The 16,565-nt window shown below is 50.5% G+C and overlaps 1 protein-coding gene across 1 annotated transcript in view; it reads right to left on the bottom strand.

Moving 5' to 3' along the window:
• Window positions 1-1,249, bottom strand: part of HLCS (holocarboxylase synthetase) — a 229,185-nt gene extending 227,936 nt beyond the window's left edge. Inside the window, exon 1 of the mRNA XM_026651261.1 lies at window positions 995-1,249. Within this exon, the coding sequence (XP_026507046.1) occupies window positions 995-1,249 (255 nt within the window). The remainder of the gene's footprint in view (window positions 1-994) is intronic.
• Window positions 1,250-16,565: the final 15,316 nt, after the last annotated feature.

Raw genomic sequence — 16,565 nt, 5'->3', positions numbered from 1 at the left:
GGCCCGGGACGGCGAACCGCGGCCAGTGGGGGCCACGATCGGCCGAACCTGCCACGTCAGCAGGTAAATAAAATTGGCCCGGCCCGCCAGGGTGCTTACCCTGGCGAGCCGCGTGCCAAACGTTTCCAACCCCTGCACTAGACTGTAGTCACGAGTGTGTTCTAATAGTTACATCTTGATGAGGGGCTGCAAGGTCTTTGAAACAGAGATAGTCTTTAACCTTTTGTTTTTACAGCACCAAACTTATTGATGACTCTTAGAGTTACATTGTTGTATGCAGCTTAGTTGTAGCCCCATCGGGCCCAGAATATTAGAAAGACAAGGTGTGTGATGTAATATTGTTTACCGGACAAACATCTGTTGGAGAGAGAGACCCGAGGAAGAGGTCAGAGTGGCTTGAAAGCTCGTCTGTCTAACCAACAGAAGTTGGTGGGATAACAGATATTACCTCACCCACCTTGTCTCTGTTGGAATTACAGCAGCTGCTGCTATGAGACTGATGACCTATCGTGGATATTTACAGCCCTATGTCCTATTTCTGAGAAGCCCTGGGACAGGGATATTATCTTTGGATTCAGATGACTGGAAAGTTAACACAGGGCTTCCCTTCATGCCATTGTCAGCTTGAGGTTAACTGCAGTTTTGTCCCTGACCTGACTCCCCTCCACACACAAAAATCCCCAGCTCGAGTGAAGTGGTGCTTTACAATAGCCAGGGGAAGGCGTGAGGCAGAGGGACTAGTACTGCAGTGGGGATGTAGCTGTTCAATTTAGTTTCTCAACAGCTAATCCAATGACGGTGCTCCTGGGCAGCGGGGCTGTTCTCACCCGAGCTGGGCTGGCCAAGCGGAGTTATCCACTGCACCGACCTCCCTGTCACAGCCAGGACAAGCCCTTCCTGCTGCTAAGCGGGGGACCCCCTCGCTCTCCCCCAACACCCACCCCACAGGCCCCGCCTCCCCACCCCGGGCCTGCCCTCAGGGCGCGGCGGGTACCTGCGGGGTCTCCTCAGTGAAGAAGACCTTGTCCCCCAGCCGGAGGCAGACGGGCTCCTCGCCCAACTCGGGCGACCCCCGCCTGCGCCGCCGCCGCCGCTGGGGAGGGGGGCAGCCCGCGCCGCTGCCGCTGCAGCAACCGAAAACGAAGGCGCAGCGCGCGCGGTGCAGGCGGCGCACGGTGCGTCGGATGAGCCCGGCCCAGCCGGCCCCCCAGCGCGCCCAGAGGTACAGGTAGCACAGCGTGATCAGCATGGCCCGGCCGGCGCCCCGCCCCTCCCCGCGGCCGGAGCGTGGCGGGGTGTCCGCTGCGCCCCACTCTGGCTCGTTCCCGATTGGCTGCTCTGTCCCCTCCCACCCTCGGCAAAGAGAAAGGAGTTCGCCGGTTGGCTAATCTAACTGCGGCTCTGAGTGGCTGCCCCAAAGGAAGCGGCTCCTGATTGGTTGGTGCCTTCACGCCCGCTCCCCTTCTGCGCACAGAGCGGCAGCGAAACAGCTGGTTCGGGCGCCCTTTGTGGTGCCGCTGCTGCTGTCCCGCCCCGCGGCACAATCTTTTCCAAGGCGCCAGCCGCTTCCGCTCCCACAGGAGGCGGGGGAGAGCGAGAGCTGTTGTCCGCTCTCCTCCCCACCACCACCTGTATGAACTAATTTAATCCTCAAGGTGGTTTAAGGCACATTTGAGCTGCTGTGTAAGCACAGATATTGTCGTCCCATTTTTGTTTCATAGCTGAAAAAAAAAATCTTGAAAAAAATGCGAAGTGAAAGTGCGGGTCTAGCATGCCTGAGGGGGGGCCTTAATAATAGCCATTCATTTGGGGGCGCTAGGAGAAGGAATTAAATTCCAGAGTTTCTCAAACTTCATTGCACTGTGATCCCATTCTGACAACAAAAATTACTACATGACCCCAGGATGGGGGGACCGAAGCTTGAGCCCACCCAAGCCCTGCTGCTGCGGGGGGTGGGAGAGTATAAAGCCCAAGCCTGGGGGAACCAGAGCTGAAGCCCAAGGGCTTCAGCCCCAGGCGAGGGGCCTCTAGCCTGAGCCCCACCATCCAGGGCTGAAGCACTTGGGCTTCAGCTTTGGCCTCTTGCAGTGGGGCTCAGGCTTCAGCCCCGACCCCAGCAAGTTAACGCCAATCCTGGTGACTCCTTTAAAACAGGGTTGTGAGCCACTTTGGGGTCCTAACCCACAGTTTGAGAACCCCTGACCTATTCTAATATGACTGTTTATTTTGACTATTTTGTGTATTTGACTCTGACTTAAAGCAAACAAACCCAGAAATAAATATAAACATTATTGGGAGACCAATGGGAAAAATATTCTGGGGAAAATATTCAAGCCTCCTTCCAATATAAAAGGCTACTACAGTGTTTTAAAAGCAAATCCTAAAAAAATGTCTTTGTTTAGGATTTAAGCTTTACCAGAGGTCTATGCATGAGGTTCTGATTGCAGAATCTGGATTTTAAGACCCAACCTGATTCTACAAGGAGATCCATATGAATGGACCACTACACTTCTGTGGAACCCCACTGGCTTCAATGGAGCTCTGAGAGGATGCAGGGGTTTGTCCACGTGGAGTTTATTGCAGGACTGAAATGATAGGCCCAGATCCTGTGAACACTTGTGCATATACTCAACTTTATGCTTGTAAGAAGTCCTGTTCAATTCAATGGGACATGAAGGTTACAGGCATGAAGTTACACATGTGTGCAACTGTTTGTGGGATCAAGGCCTTAGTCTGCAAGTTCTATAGCCCAGATGGATGGTGATGTGACGGGTTGGATCACAGAAACCCCCTTGGGAGCTGCCACCCGATGTGCCAAGACTACCCCTGCTTCTGTTTTCCCTGCCAGCTTAGGGCTCCAGCACCCTGTCTTGCTGAGCCAGCCACTCCTGTCTGGCTCCAACACAGACTCAGGGTCTGAATCACTTGTCCCAAAACTGCAAGTTTACCCAAAAACAGCGCACAGGAGTGTGCTTGTCTTTAGCACTCAGATGCCCAACTCCCAATGGGGTCTAAACCCAGATAAATCCGTTTTACCCTGCATAAAGTTTATGCAGGGCAAACTCATAAATTGTTCGCCCTCTATAACACAGATAGAGAGATATGCACAGTTGTTTGCTCCCCCAGGTATTAATACATACTCTGAGTAAATTACTAAATAAAAGTGATTTTATTAAATACAGACAGTAGGATTTAAGTGGTTCAAAGTAGTAACAGACAGAACAAAGTAAGTCACAAGCAAAATAAAATAAAATGCGCAAATCTATGCCTGATCAAACTAAATACAGATAATCTCACCCTCAGAGATGCTTCAGTAAGTTTTTCTCAGACTGGACACCTTCCAGGCCTGGGCACAATTCTTTCCCCTGGTACAGCTCTTGTTCCAGCTTAGGTGTTATCTAAGGGATTCTCCATGATGGCTCCTCTCCCTCTCTCTTCTGTTCCATCCCTTTATATATCTTTTGCATAAGGCGGGAACCCTTTGTCTCTCTGGGTTTCCACCCCCCCTCACTGGAAAAGCACCAGGTTAAAGATGGATTCCAGTTCAGGTGACATGATCACATGTCACTGCAAGACTTCATTACTCACTTGCCAGCACACACATATACAGGGAGACTCACCGGTAAACAGCCATCTGCAGACAATGGGAGTCATTAAGATTCCAAACCATCATTAATGGCCCACACTTTACATAATTACAATAGGCCCTCAGAGTTATGTTTTATATTTCTAGTTTTAGATACAAGAGTGGTACATTTCTACAAATAGGATGATCACACTCAGTAGATTATGAGCTTTGTAATGATACCTTACAAGAGACCTTTTGCATGAAGCATATCCCAATTACATTACATTCACTTATATTTTTATAAAACCATATAGACTGCACAACGTCACAGGTGACTATGTCTTTACTTTTTTTATGAGGCACCAACCACATCTCTGGGCACTTTACTTAAGTTTATTTTTAATGTATCAAGGAAATTGTAACAGGTCAATAATAGTGATTTGTTTCAGTCCTGTCTTTATTCAGTGATTTCCTCCCCAGATCATAGGAAAAAAGAGGAACAAAAGCAATATACAATGAAAATAAACTGATAAATCTTACAGCTAATAAAGACTATGAGTGGCAACGTGAGTAACTCCCATCATGCTAAATGCCACATCACTGATGCTATTGATTCTGAAGTGAGGACACAAAGTATAGGACAAAATTAACATGAACCTATGTGCACAAGTGTAATGGGGTTCCATTCACTGCTTGGGCACCTCTTCCTAGTTGTTCTGGTGATTAGCTCTTTCCAGGTCCAACACCCCCTTCTGCCACTTGTTGTGTGTCCTGCTGCCTCTCTGTGAGACCCTGGGTGCTCTCCATGGCTTGGCCCTCTACCCAGGTCACTATTTGGTTTACCCCTTCCATGGTATTAATGTCTTTCCATAGAAATTGTCTCCACCACTCTTCTCATTCACTGCCCAGATGGTGCCACTTCCACAGTGGCTAGTAGGGGAACCCAGGCCCACCCTCTACTCCAGGTTCCATCACAGGGACCTTCTAATCAGCAGCCAAGGTCTGAACTATCTTAAACCTTACTACCCTTTCCCCAAGCTTTTCCCCTACATCTTCTCCTCTAGGTTTCCTTCCTTCCTTCCCTCTCTTTCTAATGTCCAGAAAGTGACTGCAGCCTTTTTCTGTTGCCAGCTTCCTGGCTTTATACCAGCCTCACTGGTTTCTTCTCAGCTGGGCTCCATCATCAATCCAGGGTTACTTAAGCCACAGCTGAGGGGAAATGTGTGGCCTACCTGGTTAATTGGCCCCTTCTCAGCTTCATTAACCTTTCCTAAGCTACTGTGGGGGTGAACTCCCAATCACAACAAGCCAAGTGATGGTTCCTGACTACTAGTTTGCTCCTTCCATATAAAGTAAACATAAGGGGCATCTCGGAGCTGTTCCTTCTCAGTCCCTTCATTGTTACAACCATGGAGGTTGGAGAAGGTACTATCATATAGATCACTGCAGCTACCTGGATAACCCCATTACTATAAGAATGGCATTTTATATTAACCATAAACACTAACACATCTCCAGAAAGTGGATTCTATTTTACAAACATTCCTTCTCCCAGGCAACTGAGGGAGAGATAAAGGAATGATTTGACTTCTACTTTCAGTAAGAATATGCTATCACTATTCTGATATACAATATTTTGTGTGGATATGGGGGATTGAATGGCTCAGCACACTGATAGATAGATTAAAGAGTCTCACCTTTAGGTCAGTGCATCACAGATGTAAATAAAACACTAGTAATACTAGTAAAACATAATAATATACATGTAGGCAAGATTTAGAATAGAAGATTGAGTTCTATTCTCTAAGTCAGTTTTAACTCAAGTCTTATTTGCTGTCAGTGGTGTTATATAGCAACTTATATACTCAAGCACAATAGAATAATGTATTCTGTATTTTATAGCTAAAGTACTTACCAAGTATGAGATCTCACATGGTACTCAGGATTGAATCTTATCTTGCTAAAAATGGATACAACAATGACACTTGGCCCTATCCCAGTATGCATCATTATTCCTTAAAGGAACAGCATCTCCATCATCATAGACTTTATATCTACCTAAAGATCCAATATTCTTTTTTAGGCCAACCACTAGAGGGCAAAACAATCAAACTGATAAGCCTGATTTCACATAGCGGAGGGTTGCAATACATATAAGTCAGTTTGCTACACTGAATGAAAGTGCAGGATGGCTGTTGTCGGAGGATAGCATGGGTGAGGAAAGCTGCATGACCCCAAGTCTGCCTGTGCATATGCTACAAATAAGCTCCTGTAGCTGCAGGTGAAGCTACAGGTGGGTTCCTAGAAAGCCCTCCTTATTCCTGTGGTAGATTCTAATATGCTAGTTACTACAGGAGTAGCTCATGTGTACAGGAATTACTTCTGAGGGAAGTCTGTACATCTGCACATGTGCAGAATTGATGTCCACCACAGATTTATTTGCTTCCCTGCAGAAAAATTTCTTTCTGACAGGCAAGCAAAGAGAAGCCACAAGAGCGGTCATGCAACCCTCCCCAGCAGTATCTTTGGGTGCCCAGGGCAGCTGGCAGAGGTAAATCACCGTGGGGCAGAGGGTGGGACTGGGGAAGACCCAGCTGGTGGCTCCTACCCGTCGCCGGTCTCAGCTGCTAGTCCTGGCTGGGCTGGGGAGGACAGGACTTCCTCTTCCCCTGCACAACATCCAAGGCCCTGTCAGACCCACCCCGAGATTTCTCCCCTGGCTGTAGGAAGCTCTGCAAACTCTTCCACACACCCCACCCCCACACTTCCTGCATTCATCGCTTCTCAGCTGCAGAAGAAGGGGTTACTGTACAGGAAGCTGCTCCCCCATCCACCCAACCCCTGTGCATCCAGACCCCCTCATACCGAGACCCCCCCAACAAGTCCCACTCCCCCTGCACCTGGACCACCCCGATGAGCCACCTGTACCCAGATCCCCGCCCTACTGAGCCCCAACCAGCTGCACCTTGATCCCCACCCCAATGAGCCCCACTCCTCCAGTGTCTAGACTCTCCACTGAGTCCCCCCCCAGACGCACACTCCCCTGCCAAGCTCTATCCCCCCACACACACATCCAGACCCCCCTGGCTGAGCTCCAACCACATTCACCTGGACCCCCCTGCAGATTCCCATTACCATTGCACCAACAACGCGCCCCCCAACAAGCCCCTGTGCATCCAGATCCCCCACTGAGCCACCTGAACCCAGATTGCCCCACACAAAACCCTCTCAACACATACACTAAGCCCCTTCACACTTGGATCCTGCCTTGCTGAGCCTGCCTGCCCAGACCTGGTGCACCTGGCACGGAGGCGCAGGTCCCTGGGGTGTTTCTGGGGCAGGCCCGGTCCTTGCACTGTGTCAGGGCTGGGTGCAGCCTCACCACTGAATCCGTGTCCCGGGGGGGAGCTGCACAGTGATCTCCCACCTCTATGCAGCCAGTGGCCTGTGATCCCCAATGCCATGCTGGAGCCTCCACATTTATTTAACGAATAACATTTGCAGAATTTTAAAATATTGTGCACAGAAATTTTTTTTGGCACAGAATTTTTAATTTTTTGGTGCAGAATGCCCTCAGGAGTAAGGGATATAGTTTCAGACATCATCAAACTAGCTCAGGCTTCTCTGGTCTGCTGTCACAGCACTCAGCTCAGTCAAGCGCATACACCTTGGCCTAACAATCTAATAGTGAGTGTTCGAGTGAAGAGTAAGGAGCTAAAAAAAGCACCTTTGACATAACTTTAGACTACCACAACAAACTGTTGAAACCATTGTATGCTGTGTTGTTGTAGCCGTGCTGGTCCCAAGATATTAAGGAGACATTGTGAGTGACGTAATATTAGGGTGAGCCTATAGCAAGTGTGAAAAATTGGGACACTTTGGGGGGGTGTGATGGGGCAGAGCAGCCCCGCACTGGCGCAGCAGGGGTTAACCCTTCCTTCCTGGCAGAGGAAGCCCTGCCCCGGAAGCCCTGCTGGGCATGCTCCAACTGGAGGCTAGGTATAAAAGCCTGCAAAGCTGCTCAGTTGGGGCTGACCACCGGAGGAGAAGGACGCACACAGCCAGCTCCCGAGGAGGAACAGCCCACGCGCCAGGAGCCAGCCTACCCGGCCCACACCCTGAATCTCAGATGGAGGACCTGCCAGAGGGGAACAGACCAGAACCCATGTCTCCGGGGGAGACCGCGACCTTGAGGGTAGGAAGTGACCCAGGGGAACTTTAGGGACAAGCCATGTTTGAGCAACACTGATGCTCGGCATGTTGCGGCCGGATCCCCGCCGAGCCAATGGCAAGGGGAACCCCACCCTTAGGAGAGCCCTGGGTTGGGACCTGGTGGAGAGGGAGGGCCCAGGTCCCCCTACGCCTCTGCCCGTGGGGCCACACTACCCCGCTACTGAGGGGGGTTATATGGACTCTGGCTGTGGGGCCACGCTACCCCGCTACTGAGGGGGGTTATATGGACTCTGGCCTTTGGGCCATACTACCCTGCTACTGAGGGAGAGACGACGGACGGGACACCACCAGGAGGGGGCGCTCCACTGGACAGAGCTAATTTCCAGAGACAACCAGTAGGAGGCGTCAGGTGGTGAGTCTCCTACCCCGTTACACTGGTGGAAAACGTGGCATTGATCAGGGCCTGAAGTAAGGACCCAGAGATCCACGATGGAACCGGAAAAACTTCTGAAATGGCTCCTGGAGAACCAACAGCAGCAGACGGTGCAGCAGCAGCAACTCCAGTTGCTCCAACAGCTGGCAGCCCAACAACAGCTGCAAGCGGCGCAGGAACAGCAGCAACAGCTGATCCGGGAGCTGAATGCCCAACAACACGCCAGCCAGGAATGACTGTTTCAGCAGATGGCTACGCTGATAGGGCATGCACCGGGTCCGCCCCTAGGCGCAGCAGGTGGCAGCGCGGGTGATGGTCTCGGAGGATTGCCAGTACGCCTAATGAAGATGGGCCGGGGGATGATCCCGAGGCCTTTCTGGTAACATTTGAGCGGGTGGCAACCACTGTCCAGTGGCCCAGCGCGCATTGGGCCACTATTCTAGCCCCCTACCTGACAGGCCCGGCACAGGCCGTATATCGCAACCTCAACCCGCAGGAGGCGCTGGACTATTCCAAGGTCAAGGCGGCCATTTTGGATCAAACTGGGATTAGCCCCGAGACCTACCGCCAGCGGCTCCGACGAGAGAGATACGCGCCAGGGGCTAGGCCTCGAGTTGTGGCACAGCGCATTCGCGACCTCTGCTGGAGGTGGCTCGAGCCAGAATACCAGACGAGTGTCCAAATAGCCGAGACGTTGGCTTTGGAGCAGTTCCTGCAGATTCTCCCTACTGGAGGGAGGCAATGGGTGCAACGGCACCGCCCGAAGACCCTCGCAAAAGCAGCCTCACTGATGGAGGATTACCTGGCTGCCGAGGGAGAACAGAAGACTGCCTCCAAAGGGGGGGGCGCAGGGTGAATGGAACGCGGCTCCAGCACTGGGACCCTGCAAGGGGGACGGGGGGCACCCCCGTGTCCGCCCCCACCCCTCAGCAACCACACCGCCCCATATCGCGAGGGGGCCTCCAGGGGGGAAACTCACGCGAAGCCTAGGTGATTCGCCGGGGAGGCAGCATGCCCCGCAGAGTGTCCCCCAGAACGCCCGACCCGAAGGAAGTAAAAGGGAGAGGTGTTATGAGTGTGGACAGTTAGGGCATTTCCGGAGGGAATGCCCATATATGGACTGTGATTACGGGCAGGTTTGGACCGCGGGTCAGCAGGCCCAGAGGTGGGGACCAGGCAAGATTCTTGTACCAGTGAAAGTGGATGGGACACACACCATAACATTGGTAGACTCCGGATGTAGCCAGACCATCATCCGGGCGGGGCTGGTAGAACCCGTCGGGCCCGTGAGGACCCCCATACACCTGCAGTGTATCCATGGTGACGTGAAGCCCTACCCCACTGTCTGGGTACAGCTCAAGACAGCACAGCAGGGAGGGCGGTGCCTAGTGGGGGTGACCCCAAAATTAGCCTACCCGGTGATCCTGGGACGCGACTGGCCAGGCTTTGCCACACTCCTACAAGAGTGGAGTGTCCTACCGGCGAAGACAAGAGGGGGCCGAGCCAAAAAACCAGGACTCTTAGGCCAAACCCCACCGGACAACCCCCTAGAGGGTCCTTCGGGGAATCGTGGGGTAGACGAGGAGGGCCGACCCCACACTGAAACCCGGACAGAGGAAGGCCAGAGATGGCTGGAGATTAACGCCAATTTTCTAGAAGAGCAAAGGGGGGACACCACCCTCGGTCGGGCCTGGGAGCAGGCGAGGGGCGCCCCTGGGGAAGAAGACCCACCCGGACGCCCGCAGCAAGGACTCCGCTTCGAGATCCATAATGACCTACTGTATCGGGTGGTCCAGGAACCCCAAAGGCAGGAAGAACTACGCCAGCTGTTGGTCCCACGGCAGTTCCGGCGGGACCTGCTCCACTTGGCCCACTCCGTACCCTGGGCGGGACATCTGGGAAGGGAGAAAACCCTACAACAGGTGGCCCAGAGGTTCTTCTGGCCGGGCATCCATCAGGAAGTTTGGGACTACTGCACCTCATGTCCTGAGTGTCAGAAGGCCGGCCCGAAAGGGGTCCCGAAAGTACCCCTCGTGCCTCTGCCGGTGGTCGGAACACCGTTCGAGCGGATTGGCCTGGACTTGGTGGGGCCCTTGGACAGGAGCAACTCCGGACATAAATATATCCTGGTGGTGGTTGACTATGCCACAAGATACCCAGAGGCGGTGCTCCTCTGGACCGCTATGGCGCCCATCATCGCCAATGAGCTCCTGCATATCTCTGCCCTGGTCGGGCTGCCCCGCGAGATGTTGACGGACCAGGGGACCAACGTAACTTCTAGGCTGATGGCGGAATTGTGCCGGCTGTTAAACTGAGGTCTTCAGTGCGCGAATATTTATCACCCACAGACGGACGGGTTAGTCGAGAGGTTCAATGGAACCCTGAAATCCATGCTGAGGAAGTTTGTGGAAGATGACCCCCGGCACTGGGATAAGCTACTGCCTGCGCTCCTCTTTGCCATAAGAGAGGTACCACAGACGTCAACAGGCTTCTCCCATTTGAATTCCTCTATGGGAGGAGACCCCAGGGGATCTTAGACCTCTTGAAAGAAACAAGGGAAGAACAAGAGACCCGGGTCCGAGGATCCATCCAATACATCCTCCATCTCTGAGAACAGCTCCGCGAGTTAGGCACCTTGGCATGTGAGAACCTGGGGAGAGCCCAACGCAATCAAGAAGCTCAATACAATAAAAGGGCCAGGATGAGAAGCTTTGAGCCGAGGGACCGAGTCCTCTTGTTGTTACCTTCCCGTGATTCCAAGCTACTAGCGAAGTGGCAAGGCCCCTTCGAGGTGACTAAGTGAGTAGGGCCCGTTGACTATGAGGTCCGGATGTCGGGGCGAGGGAGAGACACAAAGGTATACCATGTGAACCTCCTCAAGGCCTGGAGAGACCGGGAAGGCATGATGATCGCTCCGTACCCTCCCGAACCCGAGTTGGGTCCCTTGGCGGGGGAACTGGAGGAACCAGGGACGGCAGCAATAAGCCCGGAGCTCAACCCGATACAGCAGGAGCAGTTACGCCAGTTGGTAGCAGCCTTCCCCGCAGTCCTATCAACGCAGCCGGGAAAGACTACGTTGACCAGCCACCATATCGCCACCCTCCCTGGCAACAAGGTGAGGGAGAACCACCGGCCCCTTCCTAGGAAGCTGTGGGAAACGGTGAGAAAAGAGCTCGAGATGATGTTGGCACTGGGAGTCGTGGAAGAATCAAGAAGCGAATGGCGGAGCCCTATAGTCCTAGTCCCCAAACCAGATGGGACAGTCAGATTCTGCATCAACTTTCGCAAGGTAAACACAATCTCCCGTTTTGATGCCTACCCCATGCCACGGGGGGACGAGTTGCTGGAACGATTGGGGAAGGCTGAATTCATCTCTACCCTGGACCTGACCAAGGGCTATTGGCAGATCCCTCTGAAACCCACCTCTAAAGAAAAGACCGCTTTTCCCACACCCTTCGGCCTCTTCCAATTTACGATGATGCCTTTCGGGTTACACGGGGCCGCAGCCACCTTCCAGCGACTTATGAATCAGGTGCTGAGTCCCCACAGGTTGTACGCCACAGAATACATCGACGACATCGTCGTCTACAGCTCTAGTTGGGAGGAACATCTCCAACCCCTCACTGATGTGCTGCGTGCCCTGGGTAAGGCCGGCCTCACCGCAAACCTGGCCAAATGCCACTGGGGCCAATGGGAAGTGACATACCTAGGCTACACGGTGGGTCGGGGAAGACTCCGCCCATTGGTGGACAAAGTCAAAGCCTTGAGCTATCCCACACCTACAACGAAAAGACAAGTTTGGCAGTTCCTAGGGCTAGCCGGATACGACCGACGGTTTGTGCCCAACTTTGCCACACTCGCGGCCCCCCCTCACAGACCTGATGAGAAGCTCCCAGCCTAAGAAGGTCCAGTGGTCAACAGCCTGTGAAGAAGCTTTCGGTGCCCTGCGCGACCACTTAACCCGGGAGCCGGTACTGAGACAACCAGATTTTGCGAAGCCCTTTATTCTCCAGACTGACGCCTCTGAGGTAGGGCTGGGAGCCGTGTTGTCCCAAGAAGAGGAGGGAGAAGAGCACCCCATTTTATATTTAAGTCATAAGCTGTTTCCCCGAGAGACCCAGTATTCACCGTAGAGCGGGAGGCCCTGGCAGTTAAATGGGCGATTGATGCACTGAGGTATTACCTGTTAGGGAACACTTTCTCCCTGGTGACGGATCACGCACCCCTCAGATGGATCAATAGTATGAAGGAAACAAATGCATGGATCATGCGGTGGTACCTGTCCCTCCAACCCTACTCCTTCCAAGTGTCACACCGACTGGGGAAGGCCCATGGGAATGCGGACTTCTTTTCCCGCCTCAGGGAAGGGGAGGGGGAAGAAGGGCCCCAGGGACCGCCGGCTCCAGCCGCGGTTTTAAAGGGGGGGATATGTGACGGGGCAGAGCAGCCCTGCACTAGCGCAGCAGGGGTTAACCCTTCCTTCCTGGCAGAGGAAGCCCCACCCCGGAAGCCCTGCTGGGCATGCTCCAACTGGAGGCTCGGTATAAAAGCCTGCAAAGCTGCTCAATTGGGGCTGACCACCAGAGGAGAAGGACGCACACAGCCAGCTCCCGAGGAGGAACAGCCCACGCTCCAGGCTCCAGGAGCCAGCCTAGCTGGCCCACACCCTGCATCTCAGACGGAGGACCTGCCAGAGGGGAACAGACCGTAACCCATGTCTCCGGAGGAGACCGCGACCTTGAGGGTAGGAAGTGACCCAGGGGAACTTTAGGGACAAGCCGCGTTTGAGCAACACTGACGCTCGGCATGTTGCGGCCGGATCCCCGCCGAGCCAACGGCAAGGGGAACCCCGCCATTAGGAAAGCCCTGGGTCGGGACCCGGTGGAGAGGGAGGGCCCGGGTCCCCCTACGCCTCTGGCCGTGGGGCCACGCTACCCTGCTACTGAGGAGAGTTATATGGACTCTGGCCGTTGGGCCACGCTACCCCGCTACTGAGGGGAGTTGTATGGACTCTGGCCATTGGGCCATACTACCCTGCTACTGAAGGAGAGACGACGGATGGGACACCACCAGGAGGGGGCGCTCCACTGGACAGAGCTAATTCCCAGAGACAACCAGTAGGAGGCGCCAGGTGGTGAGTCCCCTACCCCGTTACAGGGGGTTATAGTTGCCTATATAAGGCAAAGCCCCTTATATTGGGACCATCTCAACAACATCGGGATGTCTGGTCATCCTAGGTAATATCTTTCATTGGACCAACTTCCATTGGGGTGAGAGAGAAACTTTCGAGCTTACACAGAGCAGCTCACTCACCTTGTCTCTCTTTTGAAACTGTTGGCAATTTCAGCAAAAAGGACAAGACATGAATACTGAACTATTCTCTCCCCACTAAGTCAAACTGGAGGAACATGTGGGCTTGCAGTGCCACAGCCCATCCCGTTCTTGTTCTGTGAATAGAGGTCTACACTAATTCTGAAACTGAGATTTTACTTTATGCAGAATGTGCTACACAGGTCAAAACACTTACATAAGCATATCAAAAGAGAGTAAAACAAGCAAAGCATACATTCTCAGGGAAGAGCCCTGAACTCTGGAATTCACTTCCTCCACACTAGTCCAACAGAGCGGTTTCTGCTGACCTTCAGAGCACATTGCGAAACCCCATCTGTTTATTTAATCTTTGCTTGATGGGACAGGTACTTTTGTTTAACCATGAGGTTAATCCTTCAGTGACATTGAATGAGATCAGCTATGTTTTGATAACTAACTTTTTTTTTACCTGGGAGAGTCAAGAATGGTATTTTTATTCATTATACATAAAAATACATATTAAAAGCAGAACATGGAACCAAATCAAAACACAGATACAATAGAGATTAAAGCAAAACCAACCTGTTCCCTATTTGTGTACATGTTTTGTTTCCATCAGTATAGCATACCTGAAATGTCCAGGAAGTACAAATTGTTTGATTTTTCTTTGTTGGCTTCATTTCTAAGGGAGGGTGCACAAATAAAATGTCTCCTAACTGAACACTGTTTGCTTATTTGTGATATCCTATGTATCGTACAGCGTGAATAAACCCTCTCCCCCTTCAAAAAAAATAAGGAAAGGATATTAGTGTCAGACATTTAGCAAGCAGGCATGAGAATACCCGTGATAGAGTAGCAAAAGAGGTTTAAGAGAGAAAAAAGAAACAACAAACAAACAAAAAATACAAAATAAGAATGGGGGAGGGGTATCTATACCATTTTAAAGCAGCCTGGAAGCTTTGGTTTCTAGAATACTTTCCTTTTAGGAAAGAAATGGGTAGAATCAGATCTAAATTCTGCTCACTTACACCAGTGTGAAACCAGACTAGCTCCTGTGACTTCACAGTCTTATTATAGTGCAGTTTAGATTTTGTCAAGACAAAGTAGGGAAGTACTGATCAACTAAAGTTATGAACAATAAATTAGAATGGCTTCCCTTTTTATTGTATAGCAATTAAATAAATAAAGATATCCTATCTTCTAGAACTGGAAAGGACCTTGAAAGGTCATTGAGTCCAGCCCCCTGCCTTCACTAGCAGGACCAAGTACTGATTTTTGCCCCGATCCCTAAGTGGCCCCCTTAAGGATTGAACTCACAACCCTGGGTTTAGCAGGCCAATGCTCAAACCACTGAGCTATCCCTCCCCCCCTCTAATTAAGAACTTGTCTACAACTTGGAAATTTATCAAATTTATTATTCTATAATAATTAGTCCAAAATAGTTATTTCAGTATAAGCTCCCATGTGCACACACTTATGTTCCTTGATGTTGTGTATGTGTGTCTTATACACACACACATAGTGTCCACACTGGAGCTTGTACCAAAATAATTATTCTGGAATAGCTAGTTCAGCAAATTTCCAAGTGTAGACAAGCCTTAAGAGGGACTTGGAAGCCAGCAGTGAGTAATCCACTGGCTCTCCCTTCTGCAGAGAACAATGAAGGCCATGTGATTATGGGACAATTAGGACACAGAGCACAGAAGAGTATTTAAAGATAAGTTGTTACAAACTGATGGAGTTGAACAGGACTGATACTTTAAGTTCTGTGGGTGGGCTAGCAGACACACACCAAAAGCTGTCCCTGAGATTTTTTTTGTCTGAAATTTATGACTATAAAGGCTTATTCTGTGCTGTCTTCTGTTTAATACATGATGGTCTTCAAAACTATATCTTTATTTAAAACTTTTACAATTCTTGTTGGACTAAGACAACACATTAGGATTATATTCTGTTCTCAGTTGCACCTGTTTAAATCCAGAGTATTTTTTCAATCCTGCAAACATTTATGCATGTAAGTAGTCATCCCACAATGCGACTACTCACTTGCGTAAAGATGAACACATGCATAAGCGTTTGCAGGATCAGAGCCCTAATAAACAATTATAGCTACAGTACAGCTACTATCAATGCCAGGTGCAAAAATTATTCTAATTCTTTTATGAGAAACTGAAGCCAAAGGATTACCCCAATCCACCTACCTCACAGCAAATATGTATTTTGAAGGCAGTAAGAATCTGCACCTTGAAACTGAGCAATACTGCTCCCAAGAGATACGTGGGTGGTAGCAGATGCTCCCAAATCAAATCCAGTGCTTTTTTTGTCCTTGAGATCATGATTTGAGGAAAGGCATTCTTTTCCCCAGTGAAATATTTTTTTTCACTAGAAAGGATACTGAGTAGAGAGGATTTATGCAAAGATGTGGATAGTAACATAATCATCAATTAAATTCAAAAGAATGTAGATAAATTTACATATTTCTCCTCAAAGGCAATAAAGTCACATACTGAAGCAAAGTCTCCAAATACCAATAAAACAGAGTTAGGGGTCTGATTCTGACAAGTACAGAGCACCTGTAAATCACAGTGAAGTCAAAATCAGGCCCTTCTATCAAAGTTACATTCAGACAATATCAAAAGTATGGGAAATGCCCCATCCTCACCCCACTGCACGGAATAGCATATGAACAGATAAACATTAACTGTAACAATCAAAATGCTTTGGATGGGGATTGCACATCCTTACCTTCATTAGACTTCACCAAAATTTAACACTTGTATAAAACACAATTACATTGTAATCATATTCCCTTCTTAAAAATGGGAAAACTGCAAATGGATTAATGCGGACTTTTAAAAAAAGCCAACTCAAGCATTTTTACAACTAGTACCATTTTACAGGAATAAGCTATTTTCCTCAGTCCACACATTCCACTCTTGGAATCACTCCTCGCCCTCTCCCCCCACAAATTATTAGGAATTAAATAAAATATTGGTATTAAGGAAGTGATGCATATGCAAGACAATTCAGAGGGGTAGATTACTTTGTGATGTGAGTAACAGGATATACTATCTGCCTAAA

The sequence above is a fragment of the Terrapene carolina genome, unplaced genomic scaffold (genome assembly GCF_002925995.2).
Source record: "Terrapene carolina triunguis isolate 2854851 unplaced genomic scaffold, T_m_triunguis-2.0 Scaffold30, whole genome shotgun sequence".
Classification (NCBI taxonomy): domain Eukaryota; kingdom Metazoa; phylum Chordata; order Testudines; family Emydidae; genus Terrapene; species Terrapene triunguis.
The sequence above is the reverse complement of the archived record's forward strand: the minus strand, read 5'-3'. Positions and strand labels throughout refer to the sequence as shown.